General features: G+C 38.3%; 1 protein-coding gene across 2 annotated transcripts in view; it reads left to right on the top strand.

Annotated features, from left to right (window-relative positions):
- LOC150106190 (uncharacterized) overlaps positions 1–12,992 on the top strand; it is a 303,918-nt gene that overhangs the window by 282,480 nt on the left and 8,446 nt on the right. For both annotated transcript variants that reach the window (XM_090393027.1, XM_090393028.1), the window contains one exon: positions 10,622–10,718. In XM_090393027.1, the coding sequence (XP_090249153.1) occupies positions 10,622–10,718 (97 nt within the window). The remainder of the gene's footprint in view (positions 1–10,621; positions 10,719–12,992) is intronic.

Below are 12,992 nucleotides of genomic sequence, written 5' to 3'. Positions count from 1 at the left end.
CAAGAAAATTATTTCGAAAAGTCATAGCACAAAAAACTGTAAGAGAAGAATACCATTGGTATTTAGTTCTTTCAGTACATCTTTATTTCTCTTTAATCTAGTCTTTGGGAAATGGCCAAGAGGTGTCTGATGGGAGAAGTATCAGAAAAATAGATAAATGGTGTTAGAGAGTTACGTGCTATCATTACGCAGGTGTTTCAGATGCCATGATGGGATTGTAAAGACAAATAATCAACAACTTCATAAACAGTACAAAGCTATTACCCAAACTAATTTAACCTTTATATTTTATTGTATTTTGATATATAAAACACAATCTTGCTGTCTGTGTGTGTATATACACACACACACGCACACACAGGGTGGTTCAAAATTCCACGTACAAACTTTGAGGGGAGGTAGAGAACATCAAAATCAACCATATTCACGTAGGAAAGCATGACCGGAAACACCACCCGAAAGTGATAGGGAGCGTTGTTCGCCAGCAATCCAGGTGAGCAATTGGGGGATTCCTCATTCAAACTTTCGTTGTTTTACAAACGCTGAGATGGCTGACACGCACCTCGTTTATGGGTTAGCTGACAGTAACGGATGAGCCGCTGTACAAATATATCGCGAAAGGTACCCAAACAGATGTGTACCGCATCACCAAATGTTTGCGCATTTGCATCAGAATTTGTGTGACTATGGATCATTCAGGGATCGCAGGCATCATAGTGGGCAGCCACGATTGACGCGAAATCCCGCCATGAAAGAGGAGGTGTTGCATGTGATGGACAATAATCCAGAGACAAGCACATGTGCTGTTGCCTCTGCTATAGGAGTATCTCGATCCAGTGTATTGCACGTTTTTGCACTCTGAGTCCTTGCATCCATTTCATCTGCAATGGGACCAGTTACTGATGGTCGAAGATTAATCTTCAACGTGTGCAATTTGCACAGTGGTTTCTGCAAAAAAGTACCATAGACCCGGATTTTCCAACTTGCAGTGTTTTGTTCATGGATGAAGCTTCATTTACCTGCAAAGGGGTCTTCAATCACCACAGTGCTCATGTGTGGGCCCATGAGAACCCACATGCATGTGCGATCACATGCTTTGCCATTAATGTATGGACAGGTATCGTCGCTGACTGTTTAGTCGGCCCATATCTGTTACCACCTTGACTGGATTCCCAGAAGTATCGGACCTTTCTGGAAGAAGTTCTGCCTGATTTACCGAACAATGTTCCAATAACTGTGCATCGGCAGATGTGGTTCCAACATGACGGGGCTCCAGCCCATTTTGGCATTTCTGTGGGTCAGTATTTGGACAGGTCCATTGGGGCTCGATGGATTGGGCGTGGTGGACCTTTCGCATGGCCCCCACACTCACCTGATTTATCGAGCATTGATTTCTTTCTATGCTGGACCCTTAAAGCCATGGTGTACAAAACGCCTGTTGCCTCTGACATCGATCTCATGGCAAGAATTGCCATCGGCGCTGCTAGTATCCGGGAAACTAAAGATATTTTCAAAAATGTACGGCAATCAATGCATCGTTGGTGTCAGGCATGCATTACTGCTAATGGTTGTAACTTTGAACACCTGATGTGAAACCATATTATGTATCCGACTACTATTGAACTGTTCAGTTATGCCTAATAAAGTTTTTTACACTACTTACTGCCTTGTGTTATTTCTGTATCTTTGTGTCCCTGTTAGTACCTTCCAGTGGCATTTCCCATCATGCTTTCCTATGTGAATATTGTTGATTTTGATGTTCTCTACCTCCCCTTAAAGTTTGTATATGGAATTTTGAACTGCCCTGTATATATATATATATATATATATATATATATATATATATATATATAAAGGTTTAATGACTGTTACCGAGAGAAAAGATGACAAGATATATTTATAAAAAAAAAAAAAAAAAAAATACTACTAGTTTCGTTACATGAACATCCTCAGGTATCACATTCAAAGAAGTATATAAAAAATTACAGAGACTTAAAATTGTACTAACAGAACAAGTATAAAAAAACAGTAGCGTGTTTGAAAAAAATGAGTTCCAAACAAACGAATACTACGCGCTGTCGCGAGTGCGCCAGTACTGAACAGAAGCAACGTGTGCGTCAGAGAGATTGTAACTCAGGCTGCTGTTGATATGAGAGGAATCTAGAGAAATTTCCCTAGATTCAACAATCTTTCTTTCGAGTTCATCGTAGCACACATAGATGTTAGCAGTTTGAGTCCAGTTTACAATGTGCTGGCGGCCTTCGTCTGAGTTAGCTGAAAAGAGAACGTGGCTAGAGAGAGCGCTAGCTCTAGTCCTGTTATAGGAGATATCTCTACGGTGTTCATCCAAACGTAGAAGGATGGACTTAGCAGTCTGTCCATAGTATGGCTTTCCGCAATCACATAAAATCTTGTATATTCCTGGAAACTGAGTAGGAAGATGCTTCTGTTTATGTTTGCTAAGTAATGAACGAAGTTTTGGATAATCTTGTATACTCATTTTCCAGGAGTATACAAGATTTTATGTGATTGCGGAAAGCCATACTATGGCATTCCGCAAAAAAAATTACTTCCTTATCCTTACATGTCAAGGTTCGCTTTAATATAGCAATTATCCTCTGAGTTGTATTTCAAACTTTTGCTATGTGACCTTTGAACTTTAAATTCTTATTCACCAAGATCCCTTGCCTCTTCAGTTTCTTGTAGCATAACCCTGCTAATATAATATGCTGCTCGGACTCTAATCACGTAAAGTGCTTAACTTTACACTTACTAACGTTAAACTGACAGCCATTTTCGTTTGCCAAGGTTTCCAATCTATTCAAATCATTTTGTAATTGCTGAATATCAGTAGCATCCCTGATTGCCCTGCCTATATTCGCATCATCAGCAAACAATTGCAAATCTGATGATAGACCTTGCTTGAAATATAGTTCAATCTGTACATTAATGTGTAGATTGAACAATAATGGCCCAAGGACTGAACTCTGAGGTACACCACTGGCTACTTTAAATCTGCAGATTCATACCCACTGTATACCACTTTTTGATATCTGTCTGTCAACCATCCCCTGATCCAAGTCAATAATTATATACTAATCCCATATTCTCCAGTTTACACAACAGCCTGTCGTGTGGTATCCTATCAAATGCTTTAGAAAAATCCAACATTATCATAGTGTATCCATTCCCTTTATCCAACCCGGCCATAACATAGTTATAAAATATGAGCAAATTGCTAAAACATGACCTTCCTTTAGTAAATCCATGCTGTTCCCTGCAGAGTATAGAATGCTCGTCTACCCATTTCTGTATGCAAGTTCTTACCAGCTTGTCTAAAATCTTCACTACCACACCAGAGATACTAATAGGTCGGTAGTTAGACATATCAGTTTTTGCAACCACCCTTGTGCAATGGAACTATCATACATTCCTGAGCTGAGACTCAAGTTATACAAATGTGTGAAAGGCCTAGCCAATTCAGCTGAACATTCCTTTAGCAAACGAGCTGATATTCCATCTGTCCCTATTGACAAATTCTTACCCAGGTTATGCAAGAGCTCTTCAACCTCATTTTCATGAAGCTCTAACTCTTCATCCAACGTAACAGTATCACTGTGCACCATACACCTGGTTCATATATCTTAGCAAAGTGAGCACTCATTAACTGAAAAATCTCCTTAGCTTCCGACACTCGTGTACCATCTGCATTCAATAAAGTTATTCTTCCACATTCATTCTTTCTTTTGCTTGCGGCATAAGGATAAAATTTTTTTGGATTTCCTTTAGCTTGCATGGCCAATTTCTTTTCATACTCCGTTTTAGCTTTCCTCACAATACTCGTTACTTTGAGCTTTATATATTTCATAACGACTCTCACTCTTATTCTCACGATATTCTTTCCACATCATCTTCTTCTTGTGGATCTCTTGCTTAATAAGGCTGCACATCTATTTCACTCCCAACCTATTTATTCTTCAAAAACTAGGGATACATTGAGATACCTCATTCAAGCACTTTTTCAAAGATTCCCATACATTGCTGACATTTTTTCCATTCAATAACTGATACCATGGGACCAAAGATAGTATTCTTAAGTTGATCGTGATCTCCAGCTTTGTAGTTCAGCATGTAGCCTGTTTAATCGGAGCACCAATAAAACTTCCCAAGAAAGAACAGCATGATCACTGTCACCAATTGGTGGTAAAATAGCCATATTCTTGACAGAGATTCCATCTGACGCTATGAGAAAATCCAACACTCTTTGACCTCGAATTCCTTCTTTCACATGCTGCTTGAGAAAGTTGTCTCGTAACAATTCAATAAATTCCTGCTCTTTCTTATCATGAGATTTCTCTTCTACCCAATCAATGTTTGGAAAATTAAAGTCGCTCATAATGATCATCCGCTTGGTACCCATAAGGCTAAATTAGCGATGCATTTCTTCATCCCCTACAACTGAGCCGCTAGGTCTGTAGCAACACCCCACCATATATTTCATTCTGTTAACCTCCACTTCACACCAGATAGACTCAAACTCACTGCTACATGGGACATTGTTACCATCATTGTTTTCTTGTGTTTCTACCCTAACTGGACTTAAGTCATTTGGTATCATTAGTAGCACTTCTCCTCCTCCTCTCGTATCTCTTCTGTCATTCCTAAAAATATTATATCTGTTACACTCGATCATACTTATCATGTCTGATCCTGATAGCCAAGTTTCACTAATGCCAACACTCTTAGGGCACATCCTATTCAATAAAGCAACAAACTCAACCCTTTGTTTCTAATGCTTCTGGAGTTGGTGTATAGACATAATAAATTATGACCTAGCCTATTCTTATAATTAGATATGCAATCTGTTTGATCTTGTTCTAGAATTTTCTCTTTTCTCTCTCCAGACATACTTAAGAGATCCACCCAAAGCATATTTTTCCACTCCTTTTGCCACATACATAACCATGTTCAAAGGCATTCATATCGTTATCACATTTGTATATGAACTTTCACACACATTTTTCCCATTCCTCCCTTGATGATCTAGTTTCCCTGACTCTCTGCATTGGGTCTCATACCAAGAAGTAATTTCTCCAGGTTTCTGATGCCAAATGAATTCAAGTGCAGGTCAGTTCTTATACAAATCTTTTCTGCCATCAACACACCCCACACATCTAAAAACTCATATCCATATCTTCTACATAGCCTGCACATGAAATCATTTGCTATCATCGCCCTCCTTGTTAACTCAGTACTATCATATCTAGATAGAAGATATACAAATCACAAATCTGGCAGCTATTGAATACTGCTCTGACGTATGGGGGGGGGGGGCACCTAAAAGCTCTCTCAAAATGCTTAACTCAATACAGAGGAGAGCAATTAGAGTTATTAATGACCTAGCTCTTACGAAGTCACTACCCTCACTTTCACACAGATGTTTGGTTTCTGCAATATGTATATTCTACAAATATTTCCATGGGAAATGCTCATCTGAAATAACATCAATAATTCCCCCCACTCAGTACTAAGTTCGTTGGAACACGTGCAGCTGCTGCTCAACATCCCTTCACAGTGCACCTTGAAACAAACAGAACAAGTTTCTTTTCCTTTTCTTTCATCCCTGCAACTGCTGTATTGTGGAACACAACAGGCAGGGGGGGGGGGGGCTGTTGTGTTTCCCAAGGAATACAATATACAGTCATTTAATCAAATGTAAACAAGTTTCTCCTTTTCCAACCCACTACCCATACATGGTACTAATGTACTATAGGTTGATCAACCAATCTCTCATGCATGGGCTCAACATATATATATATATTATCTTATCATGTATATGTTTTATTATTTTTATTACGAGCTATTCCAAGGAGTCTTTAGACTCATTGAGGGAGGCCCTGAACATCATGTCAAGAACTATTCAGCATTTGCACAGTATCTATCATACCTTGCTTTGAACTCATTCACAGTCATGGCACCCACAACAGACTTTGGCAGCTTATTTCACTCATTCACCACTCTCCAAGTAAAAAACTAGTTCTAACACCCTTGCTAACTACACTCTTGCTCCATGGATAGCCCTAGTTCTCCATCACCACATCTGTTCTGAAAATTTCCTCTGAATTAATCTTGTAAAAACCTCTCAGTAATTTGAATGTCTCAATCATATTATAATATCACCTTTTCCATCTATCAACCAGTTTCTGAAACCCACAAATGTTGAACCTGTTTTCGTAAGGTTCATTCCATAGAGCAGTTACCATCTTGGTCACTTGCCTCTGGATCCTCTTTACCTCCTCCCCATTACCAAGAAACCCTGGCACCCAGATCTGCGCACAGTAAAGATGGGGGTCTTATCAAGGCTCGATAAAGAGGAATAATAACCTGCTTGTCTCTGCTCGTCAAAGTATTCTTCAGTAACCAAGTGATCTGATGAGCTGCTTTAGCCACTTTTGCTATGTGTACCCCCCCCCCCCCCCCCCGAAACTTTAACTCTGAGTCCACTAATACTCCCAAGTCTCTGGCTTCCTCAATTTCCTGGAATATGGTTCCATTAATGTATACTGCTGATAATCTTTTCACCCTAAAATACATAACCTTAACACTTTGCCACATGGATTTGACATCCATTCTCCTTAGCCCAGTCTGCCAATCTATCCAAATCATTCGATGTGTTCACTATTGCTGTACCCAACTTTGCAACATAACAGCAAATAACTGAACACTTCCTCTCAGATACTTTCCTATATCATTAACGAACAAATTAAATAGCTGAAGTTCAATAACAGAACCCTCGAAAGGGAACCCCCTTTTGAGTTTTCAAAATTCGAGTCATCAGAATTCAAGGAGAACTGGCCTACCAGTCCAGAACCCGTGGGGTTGGGTGCTGTAGGCATCAGAGCCCTCTAGTATATATATAATTTTTTGTGTGTGTGTGTGGGGGGGGGGGGTATTTACCACGAGAAGATAGAATTAATGTTTCCCAAATCTTGGGAAGTTTATCAATACGAAATTTATTTAGATTAGGCTGGTTCTTTAAATGCATTGTTAATTCTAAAAAAAAAAAGTTTCTAAGTTTGTATTTTCTATGGTGAAGAAGTAGTTTTTTCCCCCACCAGATTTGGTGCAAAGTCCATAGCATGGCTATAGTTGTGGCAGCAGATGTATTTCTCCAAGGCAGATAATGACCAGTGTCTTCCCGTTTGACCATAATATGATAAGTGTTGTAAGAACATGATCCTTATGGAACATGGAACAGAGAGGGGAAAGGAATGGATACTTAAGAGAGTGGATAAGGGCAGCCAGCTTAACACATTCGCTGACAACTACAGTATACTCGTAGTTGGTATATGAGCCTCACAAGCCAACTACGAATATATTCGTATGTCGATTTCTGACCACCTATACCAAGCACGACTTATCCCTTAGTATAAGTACCTTAATTTGGACCCTTCGCTTGGGAATAAAGAGGAGAACATGTCTGGGGGCTTGGTAGAAGGGAAATAATTTCAGCTAAAATATAGTATATTATATATGTGCCTCAGAAGCCAACTACGAATATACTCATATGTCGATTACCGACTTCCTATGCCAAGCACGAGTTAACCCGTAATTTGTAAATCAAATTAAAACTAATAAAAATAATAAAATGAAATCAATAAAATAAAAACCAATTTATTCAAATTACAAGTGATACGCTTTAAAACAATTTTCCATGCATAATGGTGGGTTTTCCTGGCAAACAGGACAATAATATAACGTGTTTCGTGTACATACTCGGCATGGCATTGTCGGGCGATTCTTTTTTCTGTAGGTGGTAAAATTTCCAAATAACGAAGATCCCGAATCTTGCTGATATTCTGTGATGCTGTAAGCTCATCCATTCCAACAAAAACTGAGATAAATTGATCTCTCAATTTTAACACAGTCATTGCATTTCTAGTAATTATATTATAAAATTTATGCGCATTTTGAATGTATATATCAAAAATGCGTATTGCCAATTTCTTTGGCCATCTAATTGGCTTTCATAAAGTGGAATAGTAACAAAGCATTTGATCAGAAAGATCGATGCCTGACATACCCAAATTATAGTCCCTAACGATATTTGGTTTTAATTGAATTTTACCATTCCGATTTTTCGCTTCAACCATTTCAAATTTGTGTATATTTGAAATGGAAAGAACTTCCCTTTTATCCTTCCATTTGCGATGATAAATTCATTAAATTCATCATCGCTCATATTAGCGTAAGCTTCTAATTCTCTATCAATAAGTTTTCTTTTACTGGTCATGGCGAAACTGAAGGTTTTTAGAAACTAGACACAATAAACACAGTCGACAACGCATGTAATCTATAGGTGGGGGGTGATACGAGATTACTTATAGTGACTTTGAAGATGCGAAAGCGCTTGGCATGCAGGAACAAACTATGCCCGAGGAGCGTGGCAGCGAACGTGTTAAAAAGAGGTTTGAAAGTAGTACGGAGATTATATTTCTTTGGAATTCTGACTAATTTTTTGCCAGAATATCATCACCAGTGGTTCTGCACTTAAGCACTTATGACCTTCCAACTGTTCTTGGACTTCGTGACCGTAACTCAAGCATAAGGTGGTTAGCCCTATGCTTCCTTTTACCAGAATATAAGGCAAAAAAAAGCCAAAATGTGCCCCAGATATAGGGAATAGTAATAACATTATTCTGAGCTGCATGTTGATGGGATGGAAGGAACAACTAACTTATTAATCTTTTTTGGCATTGTAGCCAGACACAAAGGTCTGGTGAATAAAGGAGATTTCCACTGTGAGAGAAGCCTGGTTGGAATGTGATTGAGCTCTGTTCTAATAACACTGCATGGTTGAGAGAGAGAATGATGGGAAAAGTTTCTGCATGAACCTACTTGTGTCAGTGGGTTTTGTGTAAATTGAGAAAGTTTGTCATTGGTAAGATGCGTGATTTAAGTATCTACAAAAAAACAGGCTGTTATTTTCTTTTTATATAGTGAACTGGATTCTGGGATATTGGCTGTTGAAGTGGAAGAGGCAAGAGCAAATGAGTCTGAGCCATGCAGCAAAATAGAGAACACATCATCAATATATCTTAACCAGTAGAAGGTTTGAGAAAAGCATATCAAGAAGCATATGTTTCACAATGCTTCTTCCTTTTTTCCTCTTTTTACCTTGCGGTGTCGAGGGTTTTCTGTTCATTTAACTGCAACCATACACAAGGATCAGGTGGTTAGCCCTATGCCTCCTGGTATATCCTATGTCTGTAGAAGCATTGAGTTCTCAAGGCTGGTTTGCCTGCTTGCAGGATGAAAAACCCCACTTAAAGTGGGGAGAAAAACCCTGCAATCCATGTCCAAGACTGGCTATGTCTGAGAAAGATCTTAAGCTCCTCATGTCAGCGACAGGAATTGAACCCAGGCATATCGTTGCGAAGCGCATAGCCATTCGGCTAACGGTGCAGACTTTCAAAATGCTCCATATAGAAATTTGCTAGAGGAGGGGAGAGCGCATTGTTGTACTCTCTATCTCTTTATACGGTCTTTCCAAATGAAGTTACAAGTATAGATATAAATATAGATCTTCTCAGCTACTTCCTCATACCCAATAAATCCAGGTGACTAGACCTGAGCACTGTAATTCAGATGTGGAGATATCAAGGCCACACCTCAGGAAATCAGAATTACCTTCTGGAAATTCCAATGAACTTTCATTAGTATCATCTGAAGCATCACAAAGAAACAAGAACTAGCCAGATTCATCAAAGAGTAGAACCTAACTGGTATCCTTTTCTGGATTGCTGATGACAGTACATTTCATGTAGCTGAAAGATAGCTAACTGATCTTGAATTGTAATGTTACCAAAAAAATATATCTTCTTTGTCATTCAGTTATCATTTGCCTCCTTTTTTATTTACTTTTTAATTTATCCTCCTTGTGCCTCATGGCATGTAAGGGCAAGATTCATTTCTTCCAGATACTTCTGTTCTGAGCCACCTGTTTGGCTCTCTCCAGCTTTGTCATTCTCTGCCAAGTTAATTTAGGCCTTCCCCTTTTTTGTTTTCCTCCTGGGATCTAAGTCAAAGCCACTTTAGAAATCTCTCTATTGTCCTTTCTTAGTACGTGTCCAATCCATCTCCGATTTTTTATTTCATCGGTGATGCTTTTTTGCAGTCAGCTCATATATGTCATCATGTAGGCCTCTTTTCTATTGCATATATATATATATATATATATATATATATATATAAAAAGAAGTTCTCTTAACATATTCTATTAATATGTAAATAGTTTTTGTCTTTCTTTCAAATATATATTTTACCAAATTAAATAAATGTATACAGGTTATTTTTTTAAATTTATTTAGAAAGTGCATACATATGTGCAATTTATAATACAAACCAGGGGTCTCAAATTTGGAATGGTCATAATTTGGTGGCGTGATCCATAATTTTTCATTCAAAATTTTCTTTCGTATATCATATCTAGAAATTATGGTGTTTAACAAAAGTAAAATGGAATTGTACATCATCCTAAAGTTTTAGACCTCTAAAGTAACTGAAATTTCTTAAACACAGTATGATTAACTTTAAAAGCTAAATCTTTTCACCATTTCAGTGATTCAGACTTATGCCAGGAAGAAGGCAGTATCGAATGTAATTATACATTAGAATCTGAAGCTGATTTTCCATCACTTGCAAAAGTAGTTAATGTTGTAAGTTTTGTTATTTATAATTTTATTAAGTTAAATAGAATTAATTACCAGTTGTAAAGGTATACATATCTAATCTGCAAATCAAGTACAGACAATTGTCATTATAAAATAAAATCATTAACACTTTTTGATTTATTGCCTCCATGTGAAGTACCTGTTTGTAGTGGAGGGGACCTCCCAGTGATGCCAAGGACCCTTTTCATTCTTTTTCTTTGCTTCCCCCCCCTGTATTTTGTTGTCTTTTTTCATATTCTGTCTTCCAGACTACCATTACTGGGACCAGCATCTTGCCACCATCTTTCTATGTGGTGCAACTGGTAGACATCCAGAAAAGGGGAGGGGGGATCCAGGTAGTCTCACACAACCCTGGCCTCTGCTGCAGTAAGAAAATGGTGATCCTGGATGGCCCAGATAACAGCAAAAATCAGCTAGTGGGCTTGCCAGCAAGGGTCAAGAGTGTTGCAGTAAGTCTCCTTCCCCATGGTCAGCAGTTTTTATAATCATTCATGCAACAGGTGAAAAGCCAATAGTAAAAATGTCACCCTTCTTTTTTCAAAAGGGCTGTCAGGGTCTCCCAAAAGAGTTAAGAAATATGTTTTTGCAATATCCTCGTAGAAACAACATATCAACCAGAACAGTTGCACCCTATAAAACACTATTCCTGAAGAGGAGTGATCTCAAAATGGGATCTCATAGATGTTTCTGATGAGAAGATAACATCAGGGGGTGACAGGTATGAGGCAAACGGATGGTCACCAGGTTCCAACCAAAAACATCCAAGATATGTTAAAGCAGGGTATCTCAAGTGTCCTGTTTGATTGTACATCCCAAATACACGAAGTTGCTTCGAATGCCAGAAATACAGACATCCCCAAACTGTACGTCATGACTCTGCAACCGATGTGGTAATAAAGAACATGATATTCATTCTTGCTCTGCCAAGAAAGCAAAATATGTAAACTGTCAGTGACTTCATCCGGCATACTCTGTGCATGTCAAAATGGAAAGATGATAAAAACAGAACAGATTACATCATATCAGGATGTAAAAAGGAAGTTAGCCACCACTGCACTCTGAGATCTTATGCTGAGAAGGTAACAGTTAAGAAAATGTCGACAGCAACTCAAACTCGCATGTCTATTCCACCATATCTGAACTTTACAATTGTGACTGTTTCTCTGTTAAGTGTATCAATTGCACAATGTACAGTCCCACTCTGAAAATGGTTTCATTCAATGAGAACTCACTTGTAAAAAAAAAATCATGAGAAGGTTATCACTTAAAGACAAACCACCAGATCCTTCTGTAGAAATAATGGATACTTCGGTATCCACTGAAAATAACTTAAAATTACCTAGTGATTCTGAGACATACAATTGATATATTGTATATTTTTCCAGAGGAAGAGATGGCAAATTGGTCATACGTACTTCCCAAAATCTAATGATTAGTATAAACCCGACAAAGATAAGTCCTCAACTTCCTGGAAATCAGAGGTTTGTGAAGCCTAAACCATAGGAAAATTTTTACAATGGAATTGTCTTGGTTTCTTCAAAATATCAAGCTCCTGCTGCAGAAACACAAACCTTTTTCTTTTTGTCTGCAGGAAACATATTTAAAACACAGTGAAGACCTAATCTTCAGGAATGTCACTCTCCTTGTGGGTAGTTACACTTCCTTCTATCATGTACAGTTTAATACTGCTATGGAAGCAGTTGTGATTTGCCTATCTGTGGGGTTTCTTATCATAGTATGCTTAATATATTTACAACCATGTTATGAATTAAATGAGACGGAACTTAATGATCTCATATTGCAACTACCTCAGCTCATACTACTAATGGGTAAATTTAATGGACATAACACTGTGTTGGGTAGCACCAGCACGAATAGATCAGGTTGTATCATTGAGCAAATGCTCAATAACCGTGACTTCTCCCTTTAATAATGGAGCAAATGCCATCTTCCATATACCTACCCGCTCTTATTCTGCAGGCAATCTTACAATCTGCTCCCCTGCCATTTTCCCACTGCTCACATGGGATGTTGAAGAAAACATATATGGAAGCGATAATTTTCCTGTTATTAGCACATCTTCACAGGAACCATGTCCTCCTACACGATGCCCATGTGGAAAATGGAGGAGGCTGACTGGAGTACATTTTCTCACCTTGAAAATTTTAATACTGAAGCAGTCAGCTAAACACCCATTAATAAAACAGTGAAGTATGTCACAGATTGTATTGTCCATGAAGCCACCACAGCAATTCCCAA

The sequence above is a fragment of the Typopeltis vanoorti genome, chromosome 5 (genome assembly GCF_054136105.1).
Source record: "Typopeltis vanoorti isolate ZY-2024b chromosome 5, IOZ_Tvanoo_1.0, whole genome shotgun sequence".
NCBI classification, from domain to species: domain Eukaryota; kingdom Metazoa; phylum Arthropoda; class Arachnida; order Uropygi; family Thelyphonidae; genus Typopeltis; species Typopeltis vanoorti.
This window is presented reverse-complemented; position numbering and strand designations above follow the sequence as displayed.